This window comes from Hoplias malabaricus, chromosome 5 (assembly GCF_029633855.1).
Source record: "Hoplias malabaricus isolate fHopMal1 chromosome 5, fHopMal1.hap1, whole genome shotgun sequence".
NCBI lineage: Eukaryota > Metazoa > Chordata > Actinopteri > Characiformes > Erythrinidae > Hoplias > Hoplias malabaricus.
In genome coordinates, this window is record NC_089804.1 from 51,519,706 (window position 1) to 51,537,707 (window position 18,002).

General features: G+C 39.8%; 2 protein-coding genes across 3 annotated transcripts in view; one reads left to right on the top strand and one right to left on the bottom strand.

Annotated features, from left to right (window-relative positions):
• The window catches only part of pex14 (peroxisomal biogenesis factor 14), a 70,910-nt gene extending 61,382 nt beyond the window's left edge, over positions 1-9,528 (bottom strand). For both annotated transcript variants that reach the window (XM_066671631.1, XM_066671630.1), the window contains exons 1-2: positions 9,434-9,528; positions 3,992-4,036 (exon numbers count right to left, since the gene is read on the bottom strand). In XM_066671631.1, the coding sequence (XP_066527728.1) occupies positions 3,992-4,036; positions 9,434-9,472 (84 nt within the window). In that variant the 5' untranslated portion in view covers positions 9,473-9,528. The remainder of the gene's footprint in view (positions 1-3,991; positions 4,037-9,433) is intronic.
• Positions 9,529-10,146: 618 nt separating this feature from the next.
• dffa (DNA fragmentation factor, alpha polypeptide) lies at positions 10,147-16,851 on the top strand. Its single transcript, XM_066672471.1, has 6 exons — positions 10,147-10,424; positions 11,406-11,564; positions 11,642-11,799; positions 12,775-12,964; positions 13,475-13,602; positions 15,870-16,851. Exons 1-6 carry the CDS (start codon positions 10,334-10,336, stop codon positions 16,062-16,064), a joined length of 921 nt encoding a protein of 306 aa, XP_066528568.1. The 5' UTR covers positions 10,147-10,333; the 3' UTR covers positions 16,065-16,851.
• The last annotated feature ends 1,151 nt before the right edge of the window (positions 16,852-18,002 follow it).

Sequence of the window (18,002 nt, forward strand, 5' to 3'; positions counted from 1 at the left end):
AAGAGTTGGTAAATATGAATGAAATAAGAATGTTACAATTGGCTGACATCCAGACATCTACTCTACAGTTGCTGGAGTGACTCTGCATTGGTTGCTGCTGCAGCTGCTGTTGGTGTTGTTTAAATGCTCTCTATAACTGGACTTAAAGGCAATGCTTGCAATTTTCATTTAAAGCACTTTTTATAATATTCAGAGAGTTTTTCTACATCATTCGCCAGCTCTCGTGTTTGTTTACGTGTTGGAAAAAGCTCTGGTGTGTACGCAGCCCTTGCTCGGTAAACGTGGAAATCTAAATGTCTTTCTCTGAAAGGGCTCAGGCTTTCTCTCACCGCGTCTCCCTCTCAGTCACGGCCGAGAAATGGCATCTGGAGGCGTTTGGACGATGACGAGACCTCAGAACATTGAAAAGCATGAAAAAAGTTGAAGATGCTTTTCTATTTTTGCTTCTTAAGTGGGTAACGATGACTGATTTTTGTGTTACGGATTACTTAATGCAGAACTGACTCCAAAATTTGGGAGACCACAAACTGCAGGAGAGTAATCGCATACTGAAAGTGCTACAAAACTAAACAGTTCGAGTTACAAATGAGTTTCTGTGGTAATTCAAAAACTTACAGACAAGTTCAACTTCAACCACAAACAACAAACGGATTCTTACTCAAACACACTATTCCACCTTAAAAGATGTAGATCTTCTGAAAGAATGGGACCGAGAAAGAGATGTTGATTACATTATTCACATCATAAAAATAGAAAACATTTATCTATAACCTAAATGTTCCACTCTTCTTCGAAACATTTGTCAAATCCGAACATCTGCCCACAGTAACATGATTTAAAGATCTCTGGTCAACCTTAGCATCAACTGGCTGTTCTTAATGAATCATATAGTGTCCTATAAATACTGAGAATTGCCACTGTATAATGTGGAATGCACAAACACACTGTGATGCAATTTGTCCAACAGCAATAATATAATTCTATGCTAAACTTTGCTACCTTCACTGAACTATGCTCACACACTAGGTCTCGATTCCCTGTGCAAGAAACTGAGCTGAACTTTTGACAGCCTCATAGTGACCATCTTTCCCAACAAACCTGAAATGTCTAAGAGGTTTGAGCCCCCATACCGACCATAACTGCTGTTTTACTGCAGACTTCTCCAGTAATGGATTACAATTAAGAAAGCAATCAGCAGAACAGCAGAAAAAAAGCAAAAAAAAAAGCTCTAAACTGCTGTAAAGCTTCACCAAAGGAGCAATGTGTTAATGTTTTTGATTTGTTACCAGTTATCATCCCTGTAATTCTGCATCACTTTCAGATTTCATAACCAGAAATGACCTGTCTATGCACCACCCACAAACACGTCACGTCATAACAGCTGATACGGTGGGTGAACAATCTTACAAAACACTAAGAAAACCCTTTAAGGCTGCAGTACAGATTATTACTTTGGGTGTTACGTCATAACGATTGAAACACCGCATTTGAAATTTTGACCAAATCTTTCTCAACACTTCAGCCTTTATTCTACTACAACTTTACCCTGTGAAGCGCAGCCTGCTTGGAACTGCTGTGTTCCACAAGTCCCTGCTGAACTGGAAGCTCATTTTCAAAACTAACATATGAGCAACAGATGTCTAGCATAACTGGAGGGCAAAGGGTGACAGCAAAGTGGGAGGAAAAGAGAGAAACAGGGATGAAAACAAAAGAGCTGACCGAAAAAGACAGTGTGAGAATGAGTCAGAAGCTCCACTTCACTCCACCCTAAGGCCATTGCTACTGGCTATAACGTTAATGTTGGCATCTTGTCAGGCTGCCCCCGATTCCTGGGCTTTGTGAGAACCCCCCCACCCACCCCTCACCAACATGGTGGTTATAGCAGAGGGGCTCCGGAAATTCAGAGACTGCTGAGCCAAAACAGATCACTTCAAAGCGCCTTATTTAACGCTCACTAAATTTTTCATCACAGTCGCTTAATATCCTGGGGAAGGGGAGCTTTTGAAGTCACAGCGAGACCGGCATGTTCTTCTGACAACTTTTCCTTTTTTTCTCTCCTCCTTTTTACCTCCTCCCTCAGCTTCTGCATCCCTGGCTCTTTCAACAGGAGGCCAGTGATATTTGGGGCACACAGAGCAACCTCAGCAGGCAGAGCAAAGCCTGAGAGTCCGCTCCGCGCAGCCCTGCAGCATAACCCCACTACCTCCACACAGAACGGTCATCATCATAACAGAGCAAATACAACACAGACACGGCCAGAAATAAGTAAATTATTAATAACAACATTAATCTGAATAAATGAACAAATAAGACTGAATCATGGGCCACTTATAATATGAAATATATTGTACCTATATATCCGTTAAATCAAATCTAAATATGTATTTATAAAATATAGATCCACTGAAATGGTGGTGGCGTGTTAGTGTGTGTGTTGCACAAGTGGATCAGTCACAGCAGTGCTGCTGGAGTTTTAAAACACCTCAGTGACACTACGGGATTGACAGCTGTCCACCAGCCAAAACTATCCAGATAACTAACAAAGTGGACAGTGAGTGGACACGGCTCTGTTTGATCTGCTCGTATGTGCACAACACACACTAACACACCACCACCACGTGTCAAAGGCGCTGCAGCGTTGAGAATGATCCACCACCCAAATCATACCTGCTCTGTGGCGGTCCTGATGGGCTTCCTGACTATTAACAAACACAAGGTGAAAGGGGGCTAACAGAGTATGCAGAGCATATGTTGAATTACAGTTCTGTGATTGTAGAACCACAAAGCACACCTGTATGGCCAGTGGAGCTGTTAAGATGGATGGAGAGTGGCCTTAATGTTATGGCTGATTGATGTATATTAAACATAATTTGATTTTCACACCATGCTCAAGCAACAGATGAAGGCAGACCCTGCAGCCTCTGGAGGAGGGCTTCATTCAGGCTTGAAACGGGCTGGTGTGCTGTTTGATGGACAGCGCAGTGCAGAACGCAGGTCCAAACCTGCTGCAGCTCAGGGGCCAGGGCTGCTGCCACCAAGGAGCCCGGACCGCCCATCCGCAGAGGTGAGTCACAACCTGTTAGCATGAGTCCTGTCCCCAAACTGACACCCCAACACAGCCACCCTCAAACCCTGCCACCAGTCCCCTTCCTCTCATCCACATCAAATTCTTTCAGACACACATTTCAATTATTCACCTCATCCAAATAATGCCTTGTGACATGAATTATCCAGCACTGTAATAATCCACTTAACTGGGAAAGAGCAGCTCATCAAAAAGAGAAAAGGAGGGGAAAAAAAGCGACTTGTCGACTGGTTAGGAGACCGAGGAGCCTTAATAATCCACATTTTTTCCGCTTTTGAAGAGAGCGCTTTGAGCTTGGTTTGATATCATATATGCCGTGAAATCACATTAAACAAAAAGGAACAATTCAGAAACTAATCATCCAGAGGTTACAAACATGCCACAGGCAAGAATGTAAGGCACAAAGGAAACACAGAGAGCGTAAGATAGATTCAAGGCTTTACGAGTATCTAGAAACACGTAAATAGGCTTAAGAATAAGTATTAAGTACATTCTGGGGTGAAACAAGAATGGGAGAAATAAGATAATGGCTGATTACCGCTGTCATTATTCTGAGATGTTTATGCAGTCTCGGATGCCACATTTAAACAGAGCACAACACATCCCTCATTATTACACACACTACTACAGCAATTCTTCACATTTGGCCCATTTGCCTTTCTTTGAAAAAGTTGGGGGGTGGGGTTCCCTTTATCTTAATAGTTATAAAATTATAAACTCCAGCAGCTATTAATACAGAACCTGCTCATAATAAATGTTTATTTTGTCGTTGCTTTTTAATTGTAATGTATTATCTGATCATGTGACTACAGAGAAATAAGGGATTAATCACATATCAGATGTGTATTGTGTGTTTCTGAGGGGTTAAATCAGTATATGGTTTATATTCAGAAAGTAATGCCATACCAGCGCTTCCCGCGGAGCAGCATCTTCTCTGACTGGAGACCCGCTCTGGAAAGAAAACAGGAGACTTGTATTACAACTCCATCTAGAGGAGTTCCCCCCACAGCACACTCAGCTCTCTCTGAAGACTAGGCAGACACATTATAACACTTTATAACAAACATATAAAATAATGCTGGATATGAGCAAACCTTAGCGTGGTCATTACAAGCGGAGAATAAGAACTATACGTTAAGGCATCATAAGGCCTTACAGTAGACAAACTAGTGCAGCCAATTTTATTTATAGACCTCTGGTCCCACACACTACTGAATGCAGCCAGTGTTTTGTGCACACAGTGCAACAAATAATATAAAATACAAAATGGCTTTGTGAATATACAAAAAGGATCATGCCTAAGCATCATGCACACATATTCCTTCAAATCAATTATACATCTAACAAAATCTACATTTGGCACAAGGAGGAATACTGACTTGAAATACAGACTTCTATCTGTCAATGACCACTTTATTGTTATTATATTTACACCTCTTTACTGTTACTTATGTAATTTATATATTTCAATCACTTAATTTGACAAAAAATAAATAAAAATCGCCAAACAATCTCCAAAACAGCTGAGATTTCATATTTCATAGTTTTAGATGGAATTTAGACTTCTCCAATCCGTCAATATATCACAGACATGATCAAGGAACAGACAAAGATGACCAACGATGATAAGCTGTCGGTTCAAAACTGAACACAGGATGCAGTGACCTACCACACTAACGTTATTAAGTTAACAATAAAATGGAATAACGGTAATCTGCTCATTGTTTCCGTTGTCAGTGATCTCTGCCTGTCCAAAGGGCTTAATCAGGTAATAAAATCCCAGCCACTGTCAAAAAAAGAAATGCACACCAGACATCCAAATAAAATCTCAGGACAGTAAATCTCAGGTGAACTGATTACAGTCCTCCTAATGCCCCCTCTTCATGTTACTGTCTCTCTGTCCATAACAAAACTCAGTGCTTTACTGGCCTCCAGCTTTAGCCTGTGTGACAGGTATTCGGCATGTGACACACAGAGTCCATTAGAGATTATTCGTGTTACATACATCTTCTGTCCATGGGCCTCAGTAAATATATCTTTACAGAGCTCTTACACTGAAAATGTGATGCTGTGAATTTTTATTTATTTATTTTCTAACTGACGTTACAGCACAAGAATTACAAACATTTATGTGAAAGGTACAATCATGCGGAAATAACAAATTTAACTCCTGCAAATGAAGTACAAATTTCAGTGGGGTGTATTCAACATGTCACTTTTTTTTTATGTGTTCTGTATACTGTTTACAACTACAATCATAGCAACCCTGCCGGATTCCTCTGCTGAAACACAAGGCGAAAAGGTCAAAGACCCTTCTTCACTTTCATTCACTTGTTGGATTTCAGTCATGAACCTGAAAAAGCAGCCAGCACTGTAACAGAACACCAGCGCAGCCTGAAAGCTGAATCTTCTCTGATAGATATCTCACCATGAAATAGTGGCTCAAGCATAATTAAAATGGGATTAACAGTCAGCAATGTGGAGATATGAAGCGAGTCAAACATCCAAAGTCAGGAACTGACATGAAGTAAAAATGGAAAATAAAACAGATGTCTATGGCACAATTCAGTCGATGCACGAGGTCACTTTGGTCATATTTTACTGACAAAGAAAAATTATCTTTAAATAAACTTATGGTAGTTTAGTCTTCAATCGCCTCAAAAATATCACAGAGGCTTAAAATATAAAGCTTTCAGCAAAAAAAAAACAACAATTCATTTTCATTTCAGCTCCATTTATTCACTGCCCATAGGATGGTGCGTTTTTAGAATTTGATAGTCCCTACATGACCTTGGGATGGCAACATTTCCTGTGACACTGACTCCCATTATATAATTATTATATATCGAAATCTGTCATGTTCAGATAATGTTTTAATGTTTTTACTTTGGTTTGTGTGTTCTCTGTACTGCACTGGATTGATTCACTTTTTCATAGACTTACATTGGGTAAAAAAGGTGTCTATCTGTGTGTGGGGATGGATGGATGGATAGATAGATAAAAAACAGTTATGAGTTACAACTCTGGACAGCAGGTATGAATTACCAGGCTGAAGTTACCTCACCCAGGAATTTACTTCACCTCTATTGTTTATTTTGTTTTTTATTTCTTAAAGGCTAAGCACCACTTAATGGACCTCCATGAATATTCCACATTATTGTAGTTACTGACAGATATAAGTATGAATTAAAATGAAAATAGCAGCTTAATTTGCTTTAAAACTGACAATTTTATTAAATTGACGGAAAAACCCGAGCTCGCTACGGAAATTCTTGAACGCAACCGTGACGTCACTGGTGGACAACAGCTGAACAACGCCGCGGTAAAACACCGTTATGATTGACTGTTATGACAGTATCTAGCTAAATAACCAACATTATTCATGACAATAGCCTAGCAATAAGCTAAACTCAAATTTAGAGGTACCGTTATTCTTGTAAATGTGATCGAAGTCGAACTCGAATTCATCCGACAATATAAACCTTTTTTCATTCATTCATTATCTGTAAGCGCTTATCCAGTTCAGGGTCGCGGTTGGTTCAGAGCCTACATGGAATCATTGGGCGCAAGTCGGGAACACACCCTGGAGGGCCAGTCCTTCACAGGGCAACACAGACACTTTTAAGTCGCCAATCCACCCGGAGGTCACCACGCAGACACGGGGAGAACACACCAACTCCTCACAGACAGTCACCCGGAGTGGGAATCGAACCCACAACCTCCAGGTCCCTGGAGCTGTGTGACTGCGACACTACCTGCTGCGCCACCGTGCCGCCCTACTATAAACCGAGTTTAGCAAGTCAGCTAACGTTAACTAACACCAACTAAAACAGGCGAAGTGAGTGTCCTTACCCTGTTTACCTCCATGTTACAGAGGCTCTTGAACACCTTTCGTTGGTGTCCTTACATGTCCATATTGTTGGAAAAGCTCCAGTGAAATGAGCTACAGATAACGGAGTGAGCGGATGGTCCTTTCCAAAGTGCCCATTTAAATTTGACAAATTTAGTCCATTTTCTGGATATTTTGGGATCTTTGGGCCATTTGTGCACAGATGTCCCACTGTACATTGAATGATTGCAGCCAAAAACAACACACCTTTTCGTCATTTTGCATTAAATTAAGTGCAGCTTCTAGAGTTGTTGTCCACCATCTACGTCACAGGCAAGACGCCTATTACAGTTTCCGAACACCGTTGGGGGGGGGGACCAACGGTCTTTTAAACCTTATTCCTTGAATTAGTAAGAAATAACATGTTTTCTCACTATCAATAAACACAAGTTAGGAACTCAAATTCCACTGTATTTATTTGTTTGACACTTAGCTGGTGCTTAGCCTTTAAAATACACAACAAAATATTTTTCATAAATCTTTCATATCTCTCACCAATAAGGAACTATGACTAGAAACACACAAGCACACATCAGGCGGCTCCACATTGATTTCTGAGTTGTTTATGTGTCAGATTAAATTCAGCAGCGGAACGCCATGGTTTGGGAGGTGGGGGGGGGGGTTGTTTGTTTTACATCAATGTCTACTTGTTCTGGGCTATTAAGTCATAATCATAAATTACAATCAAATAACCACTTTAACATTACTAAACATTATATATAAACTGCAGTGGGGTTTTTTGGTTCCTGAAGGTTTCCCAAAAACCTATAATTCACACTTAAAAAAAAAGTGAGAGAGAGAGAAAGCCGTATAAAAACAAATTTATACCTAAAGCATCTTTAATTAATCCGATAAAACAAGCTTTAAAAAGTTTAGAAGTTTAATGGGAGCTTAAATCTCTACAACACTGTATTTACTCTTCATATCGTCACTCACAATATTCTAGAAAGAGACGCCTCAATAGCTTAAAACACCATTCAAAGCAGGTGAATCTGCAATAACTGTGAAATGTTATTTGAAAGGGGTTGGCTCGATGCTGCCAGCAGTGGGCGAAGTTACAGTTTTCCTATCAACTCGAAAACTGAGCCAACGCTCGATATCACTCTGAGCCTCAAGCTCATGGCCTTTACCTTTGGGCCTGACATAGACATGAAGCAATCGCCACAATCTTTCACCTCACTGTTGTCCAAATAATTTCCCTATAGCTGTTCATTGCTCAGAGTCCAAAACCTTCAACCAGCGCAAAAACAGACGCTAATGCCTCACATTAAAACTGAGATGTAATAAGGAAAGCCAACATTTTAATTATAAATTCAAGTTACTACAACAGAACAGTCATATCACATTCTGCACTGCACTGAATCCAACTAAACAACTGTAATAAAAGTCCTGATACTCTCCTCAGTAAATCATACTGTGATGTAACGTGACATAATTTAAAGTCACTTAGTTAAAGCTCTCTGCTGCATGACTGTTTTTTTTTTTTTTTTATCTATGAGGCAGTTTAATTTCATTGTGTTTACAAGTCTTTTACACGCCTCTCTCTCCTGCAGTAAGAAGGATTTAATTTAGATGCTGGAACAATGCCTGGAGGAATTGACTGCATTCAGCCACAAAGCTGGGTTCTGATGTTGGGTGATAGGCTCTGGATCACAAAAACCAGTCCAGCTCATCCCAAACGTGTTGGATGCTCCATCACTGCAGAGAGCACAGGTGCACGGCCCAGTGCTGAGGGGGCCTTTATTCCCCTGTCGCTGGAATTGATGACATTAGGCTCATGTGCAGCTGCTCCAGGGGTGTCATACTTTTCTGTGGAGGTTATACAAACCGTGTATTTACAACTTTACATCTGTGATCACAGTGGGAGCAGTAGCTGAATTCTCTAACCATTAGAAAGGTCTACAAACGTTTACCTGCAAGGTGCAAGAACGAGAAGGGTACTATAAATACGAAAAAAGTACAAACGCAGACTTAACGTACGCTATATGACAGGGTTCATTCCTGTGTGTACACATTAGCTTGCTTGTTGACTGTGGACATTGGACTAGGCAGAGCTAGTTAGCCCTTTAGCGTAAAAAAATAATTTTTAAGGAGAAAATACAGTAAGCACAGTTTAGTTTAAACTGTATAAAATCACATATTTCTTCTTAAAATAACCGTTTATTTGTGAGTAGTTCAGTCAATTCTGTGCGGTGAATCACAAGTTGGCTTCCTACTGGAATTCACTGTTCCACCTTAAATGGTGCAGCAGTCTCATGCTGGTGCCTAAGCTTACGCTGCCCGAACGCCACTGCGCCGCCGTTTAAGGTGGAACGGAGAAGAGAACTTCAACCTCGTCATTTCGTGGCCTGCTTCTGACAGATACCTACAGCTAACTTTATGGTACATTATGTGCCTGATAAATCACATCCCCGCCCACAAAAATTCGTAATAAATATTGGCTGAAGTTTAGTAAATACCTGAACGTGCTGCTCGGCCTGATCTGAGGACTCCATCATCTCAGACTGCAGCCACAGCTTCAGCTTCACAAAGTTAGAGAAGCGGGTTTTGCATCTATTGCTTGAGTCTGCTGCAGACCAAAGAGTTGAGCCAGAGCTACGGGTCTGGCCTCAAATGGCTCCATGTTCCCTACTCCCTACAAAGATCACTACGGAGTGCACTAGATGCTAGAATTGTATTATTATTATTATTATTATTATTATTATTACTACTATTATTATTTTTGTTGTTCTTATTGTTATTATGAAACACAAATATTTATGTAAATGATTAGAGATAATACTGAACCAGAAAAGTAACTTCTAAAATTTGACGTGATTTAAAAAAAATGCTAAGTGAAATTCAAGTGTTTAATATTTATCACTTTGAGTGGGTTTTATATGCTTTGTATTATTCGCAAAATAAAGTGTCAACACACTTGCTAAGCATTTCCACTTTAATTCCGTGTCAAAGAGGTGGATTTAGACAACCACAGTATCTTTTGTCATAAACCTAATGACCCTGGATGTGTTTCTTAAAGCAGGGTCTAATTGCGCATTCATATAATTTAGAGACTAAATAAAGATAAAGGTAGAGTTACATTTATGCATTAGGGCAATTTTATGGGAAATGCGTTATTTTAATTCTGGTTGGGGACTAGCAAAATGCAAGTGCACTAGGTAGTGCACACGCCGCCAAAAGGAACACGCACGGAGAGTGCGGAAGTGAAAATGAAAACAAGTCGGTGGTTAGGGTATTGTTAGTGTAGTGTCCTAATTCGCTTTAGTACTCGCCGTTTCTGAACTCGGGTCTAACTAACTAAAACTAAAACCCTGAATGTAAGCTATACTCATGTGTATCTGATTACAACCGACGGAGTCATGGCAGAGAAACCCTGCAAGGTGTGTAACTTCAGCCGCGAAAAAAACTACGGCTTAACGGCGTCTTCCCTGGGGCAACTCAAAATAAACGGTTAGTACGTCATTATCATTACAGTCCCGTTAAGCGATGTATTTATACTGAGTGTACATTAGTAGTTGAATAAATTAAACAAAGTCGTGGTTTAATGGGAAATGTTTCAGTAATTTGTGGAGAAAGATAGAAAATTGAAGCCCAACATTGAGAACTGTCTACTAGGAATGACCGTTGACTCTATTCTTATTGGACAAAGCAGTTAGTCTTATAACCTCAAAGGAGAGGACTGTCCAATAGGAATTTTCCAATGTTCCTATTGGACAGACTTGATTTTTCAGGCTTAAGTTATCTGGCTAAACTAAGGTATACTGATCTGCGAAATATATATAGGTTATATATATATATAAATAGGTTTAGCTAGATAACTTAAGCCTAAATCAAAAAGGTCCAATAAAAAATGAGCCTAGGCACATTTCTATTGGACAGTCCTCAAATTTGTTCTTAGGTTATCTTCGCCTACAAAGGAATTCTGATTGTGGGATAAGGGTTTATCAGTTTAGTCAGATCAAGCCTGTCTAATAGGAAAACTGGGACATACATGTTTGACAATCCTAAACTGTAAGCTTAAGTTATCTAGAAATGTACAGGTAAAACAGCGATATTCAAAGCCGTACATAAAATAAATTGTAAAATAATGTCTTCATTATCAGTAAACAGAGGCAGTCTTTAATTGGCAGCACTCCCCCTGACACTTAGATCCCCACCACTGTAACACTTCTGACTGGAAGTTTCCCAAGAACAGAGAATTACACCCTAAACCACAAACTTTGTTTACTTTTGAAGGTTTCCACTTGTTCTTTGTGCATTTGATTAAAGAAGGGACTTGTCAAACTAGTTGGGTTTCTTTCCCTCTTCGTTTTTTCTTGTCCTTGGTCTCTTCTTCCTATTCCTCATTCTCCTTTGGCTTTTCATTCGTATTTGTCCTGTTCTTATTAAATATTATATATATATATATATTGGTTCTGCTCCTCCTTGTAGGCAGTAAGTCGCTGGGCTTCAGTGCTGGGAGTTCAGTGACTGTGGTCCTGGAAGATGATGGCACTATCGTGGAAGACGAATCTTACTTCTTGTGTCTGCCTTTAAACACCAGGTTCATGCTGTTGTGTAATAAGGAGGTGTGGACTCCTCCTAAGAAATGTAAGTTGATGTGTGGGAGCAGATGTTTATCTGTTTTAGGAATGTTTCTCAGATCTGACCAGAGTTGCTTTGTGTAGTTGATGGAGGCACGGCGTGGCTGAGGCAGGAGTCGGTGGACGTGAAGACAGACGCAGTGGACAGTGGGGTCAGCAGTGCAGGAGCATGGTGCAGTTTAGCGAACCAGCTCAAACAGGACCTGGCCAGCATCATCCTGATGTCAGAGGCAGATCTGCAAGTCAGTTAAGCCAGTCTCTGTCCAAACTACACATTCCCAGAGGCATAATCATACCACACTAAAAGTTACTGAGAATCAGAATGAGGTCCTGCAGCTTTAATGAATCGGTTCAAGGGGAATTCCACAGATTTCTGAATAATTTAGTGGTTCAGATGTAATCAAAGTCATGTGGTTTGATATGAATTGGGTCATTCACTCATGTCTACAATACAAATAGCCCTTGCACTCACCCTCCAGTGCCGGTCTCAGTGAACCTGCATGTGTCTGCTTTGAGTTCAGTCGCTGTCTATGAGGAGACAAATGTTGCTAGGTGGATTGGCTGTCTACAGAGGTGAGTGTGTGATGCCTGGCTATAGACTGCCACCAGAGCAGCAGCTCCTGCTTTGTGCCTAGTGATTCCCCATAGGCTCCAGACCCACAGCATTAACATATTTAGGCCAGTGTCTTTTTCCAAAATGTCCAAAAACGTGTGTGTGATACATGAGCTGAATGTCACTAAGCAATAATGCCTCACTGTATAGCACAATACCAATGAGGGATTAGGGGACCGTTTCAGTCACCGTGAAATAACTTTCTAACTGGGACATTATTTACGTGATGTCCAGATATTTGGTTCCTATCACAAACACTGTGAAATATTCTTTAAGTTTCTTTAAAATAGATCACCTCCCGTCAAACCACTGTGAATTACTTTGTTGACTTAAAACCTTAAATAGCCAGGAAAATAAATAATAAGTGGAATTTCCCTTTAAATCATGTCAGAAAAGCACTTGTCTGGCTGCTGATGTTTTAAAATTTATATAATCCTCAGTAGATGGTTTTGACCTGAGGTTCACCAAACACCTATAAAATGTTCCTATTAAACCTGTGGTGAAATGGTGTTGATTAGTGTTTTTATATTAATTTTCAGTAAGTTAAAGGGTACTATGTAAATACTGGAAAATGTATTGAGTCATTTTTCAATCTGTCTTTTAGAGTCTAGTGGATGTTCCTTGTTTGGATCTGGCCAGTGCTCTGGGCTTCTCTGCGCAGAAAACCCAGGGTTTACAGGAAACTTTACAGAGAGTTCTGGACCGCAGGGAAGAGGAGAGACAGTCCAAACAGCTACTGCAGCTCTATCTAAAAGTTGTAGAGAAAGAGCGCAACCTGACACTGCAGCAGGAGGGTGGGTTACTTGTTACTGATATATTTTTTTTAATTGTGTTGTGAACAAAGATGATTCATTCTGGATCACAGGCTTAACTCCAGCTCCATTACGCCAGGGCTCATGCAAAGCCACTCCAGAGCATCCCATTCTTTTATTCAGTGCTTTTGCTCTGAGGTTATGTAATCTGAAAATGCGTTTGTGTCAGTAGTTACTGCATGTTAAACATCAGAAATCACTCTTTTAAAGAGTTGTCTACAGAAATTATGACTTCAATGTGAACGTAAGCATCAGCGAACACTCATCAGGCTCATTGACAGTCTTCAGCCAAAAGGTGGAGCCATTGTGCTAATGATTTGCAATAATACTTAAGCCCAAAAGAATTGCTTTTCCATTCAGGGACTAAACAGCAGAAAGTGACTTTGAGTGAAGTCTTATTTAATTTAACCACTTCTGTAGAACTGAGTGGGCTTTAAATAGACTGTTATTTGGAGAGCCCGTTAGCATGCTGTGTGTGTGTGTGTGTGGTAGGTGAAAATGCACCAGATGAAGCAGATGGGATGGAGGTGGCCTCAGCTACAGGATTCAGTCCCAGGACACTGCATGTACTGAAGGGCAAAACTAGTCCTGAAACCAGACTCTCTAATGAGGAGCTGCAGGTATTTATACAGCTGATGTTATTCTGAGTGGAACAGTCCAGCTGATAAGAGTTTAGTTCCAGCTTACCAGGGTCTAATATTCAGATGTTCCCAAAGTGATGTTCCTGACTTCCATTTTTATTATGAGTTCCCTTTTACTGCATTTGTTGCTCTGTTTCTCCTGGTTGGTTGTCTCAGGTTAGCATTTTATTTAATGTTCCAGACAACCAGGGAAACTACACCTCCCTACAGAGCTTTTAAAGCAATATTAATAATAATTGTATGTTATATGAGTAAATAATTGTTGTTTATTTATAATGGTAACATTTCGGCCATTTTAGACATCTGGCTGTTATCTATTCTGATTTGGTAAGTTTTACTAGAACAGAGCATTCTATATTAAACATCTCTAAATGACAGAAGGGCACAACATCTATGCAACTAAAAACACGTGTAATAGAAAGGAAACAGACTAAACAAAATGCATTTAATGACCTAAAAGATAAGGGTGACATTGTGCAGTTATATATCTTCCACATGGTGGCACTATTCCTCTTCTCTAGCATGAAGCCCAGACTTCTTCATCTGGTAAAGCTGTCACTCATTTATTATTCACATTAATTAACACAACTGATCTATTCTCAGGGTAGTGTTAGAGCATGGAAGAGGTAGGACTGAGGTTTTAATGCAGATTACAGAAGCAGAGCACAGCTTCTTAAAGAGAAGGCTTGTCAGTTGCTGACCTCATAGTTGTATAGGGCTAGTGCATGTGTCTGTTCATGGATAAATTCAAGGAAAAACTCTAGCAAATGATGAAAAAGAAACTTTATATTTTGCTGAGATGTTTCAGACTTTAAACAAGGGTTTTGAACTTCCAGAATTATTGCCAGTTTGATCCCTAATAATGCCTCAGCTAACAGAGGTGACGAGACTAGAAGAGCACAACCAGCATTATCAACATCAGTTAGGATGATGGATAGGGTTCTCCACCACGTGTTTTGAGTTGTCTAATGACATGTCAGCAGTAGTTTACAAAGAAGAGGTGGTGCTTCACACATGCCTCTCGCACGCTTCCAGCTTAAGGAATTAATTGTGTGATTAAGGGAGGCGTAACAAATACATGAAATGACCAATAACGACAATTGGAACAGCCACTGATGCAATGCCAGTGAACGGTTTAACGTGCCAGAGGAGAAAGCAAACTGCCAAGATCTGTCCATTTCCACGAGGTGCCGTGATAATTATATTTTACTGACAAAAGCATAAAAGTCTTAAAGGATCCTTTACCAAGTGCTCAGTTTTTATAAATTGTTGCTCATCATTTTATGATAAATATATAGGGCTTTTACTATCTATTGAATTTGTTAATTATGTTATGTTAATTATGTTAAATGAACATAATTTATTAAAGCCCTCAGATGGCACTGCATAGGAAGATATTACAATGATAAATATAGCCAAGCGGGTTTTGGGATTACTTCAAAAACTGGTGTTACTTAACAGAGCCTGCCACTGCATCAATAAATGGAACCTAAAGCTCTATGACACATGGAGAAAGTCGTGCGTCAGTTTTATGTGGAACCACTAATGAATTCACTGGGCTCAAGCTCTTCTCAGATTATCCAATAAACAGTAGAAATGTGCTCAAAGAAGTCCATGTTCCAGCTTGTATTCATGAAGAATGCATGTAGTGTTTTGCGCACTAATGACGAAAGGCAATTGATGTAGAGGCAATTATTTTTAAGCGACATGTACGGCCGTTAAGATAATGTATTTTCCTGAGATGTCCATGGTTATATCAGCAAGACCATGACACAACAACATGGCTTCGTAGACACAGGCTGTGTGTTGTACTGCAGTCCAGGTCTGTTTTCTATGGCGCATTACGAAGAGGAGAATCAGGAAACGTCGAACCTGGTTGTTGAGCAGCTTAAGTCTTGTTTCAAGGAAGAATGCACAAAGATTAACAATTAGTGTCCTCAGTTCCCAAATGATTAAACATTGTAACTAATAGGGAAGGTGAGAGGTAACAGAGTGGTGAACTTACCTTTGTCTCAACTTTTTTAGAATGTGTGGGAGGTGTCAAATTATAAATGTTTGTATGTTTACAAAATGCAATCCTTTAATGAAATCATAGGATATGTTTTTGTGTGTGATTGTGACAGTTAAATAAAGCTTCAAAAGCATTAAATCACAGAAGCTTTATAAGCTACATACCAGCCAAGACATTATTTTTATTTTTTTTAGCTTTGATTTTGAATATCACATGGATGTGTGTGTATGTGTAGATGGTGGTGCAGCAGGGTGTGGAGGATCTGATGAAGATGCTGGGCTGGGACACAGAGCAGACCACCGTGTTGGTGCAGAACTGTGAAGAGGAGCTGAACAGACGTTTACAGCAGATTCAAGCTCTGCAGTCTCTTAGTGCTCACTCCCGGAAAAGCAAGTCCCCATCCACAGAGAAAGCTGAATGCAGTAAATAACCTGAACAAAAAAGGCTTAAACACAGCTGGAGATACCCACCTGAATTCAGTTACAAGCTTCAGAGTACTTTCAAATAAAATCTTCCACCATCTCTTTCACTCCTTACATGGTGTTAATGCTTTATAATGAACAGACCAAATAGTAAGACAACTTCTGACATGAAAGCTTTTATACTGACGGTGTGATATTTGTTATGATTCCTATTACGATTTTTCTCCTAACAAAACGTGCAGCCTTCAGTGCTGGCTGATGTAGGTCAATGTTTAGATCACACACGTTAAGAATTATGGTGCATTATCTAATGCCCTCTGTTTTCAGAGAAAGGTCTCACAATAATAGTATTGATTTCTGTGAAGTTCCATGTTTCTGCTTTGTTACCCACAAATAGGAACATGGGCTACACAGTGAAAAGCTCTATTAGCAGCAACAAAACAGAGCTGCTGTTTAACTCCTTTAAAGCATCTTTAGCTTGGTTTTGTATCCAACAGTAATCATCTGAGCATGTGAATGTGCTGTCACCTACATGACGTAACAGCTGTGTTGCAATAATTGGGCCATATAGAGTGGTTTTGAATGGAAAATGAATATTATACTATGAAATCTCATTAATGTTTACATAAAAGAAAATCATGGACAATGCGTTCTCCATCATTGTGCCTCTTCGAGTGAATGGTACAAGCGTAGGTTGCTCCCCAGATACAGCCATTTATCATGTTATTGTATGATTTACGTAGAAAGTTTAACAGGTAACTTTTGAAAAATAGTTGGAAAGAATATTTGTATTTGCAATAAACTTTTTTTAGTACTCAATCTGAGTTGATCTAATCATTATTTGGCCCTAACACAAAGGCGTGATGAAAAGCGTGATGCTGGTGGTGTTGTTTTTTTCTTACACTTGTCTTTGATTTCTACAGTATGTTGTCTGATTTACAGCTCCAGGTTTAGCTTATTAGAACGCCTTGACTCAGGATGTCTTATACATATGTAGATATAGTGGCTTGCTAATAACCTCCATACACTGTGTCTGTAATGAAGGAAAGAATTACTCGGGGGAAAGCTGCTCTTGTTCAGCAGAACAGTCTTGTTAAAAGCGGTGACCTTACTCTTGACGACGTTCCGCCTTACGATGTAATGAGCACGGGGCTTCTGACCGGCGTCGGTGCTGATTTTGACTAGTCCACCTCACATACACCACATGAAAAGAACCTGTTGAACTTGATCCAGGCATCAGTGTTGCTTACAAACCCATGACGTCCATAGGAGCTAATTGTTGTTACCATACATGTTTTAATAGAAAGATTTCCTATAGATTTGTATGGTTTTATGTCCCAAATACATTTTCATATATTACAGGTTTTCAAACACCACTTTATGCAACTTGAAGGAGGCAGGATCAGGTCCGTTTACGTTTTTGTGCCTTTAAAGGCTAAGCACTAGCTCTATGAAAGTGTCAAACAAATAAATACAGTGGAATTTGAGTTCCTAACTTGTGTTTATTGATAGTCAGAAAACATGTTATTTCTTACTAATTCAAGGAATAAGGTTTAAAAGACCGTTGGTCCCCAACGGTGTTCGGAAACTCTAATAGGCGTCTTGCCTGTGACGTAGATGGTGGACAACAACTCTAGAAGTTGTACTTAATTTAATGCAAAATGACGAAAAGGTGTGTTGTTTTTGGCTGCAATCATTCAATGTACAGTGGGACATCTGTGCACAAATGGCCCAAAGATCCCACAATATCCAGAAAATGGACTAAATTTGTCAAATTTAAATGGGCACTTTGGAAAGGACCATCCGCTCACTCCGTTATCTGTAGCTCATTTCACTGGAGCTTTTCCAACAATATGGGCATGTAAGGACACCAACGAAAGGTGTTCAAGAGCCTCTGTAACATGGAGGTAAACAGGGTAAGGACACTTATTTCGCCTGTTTAGTTG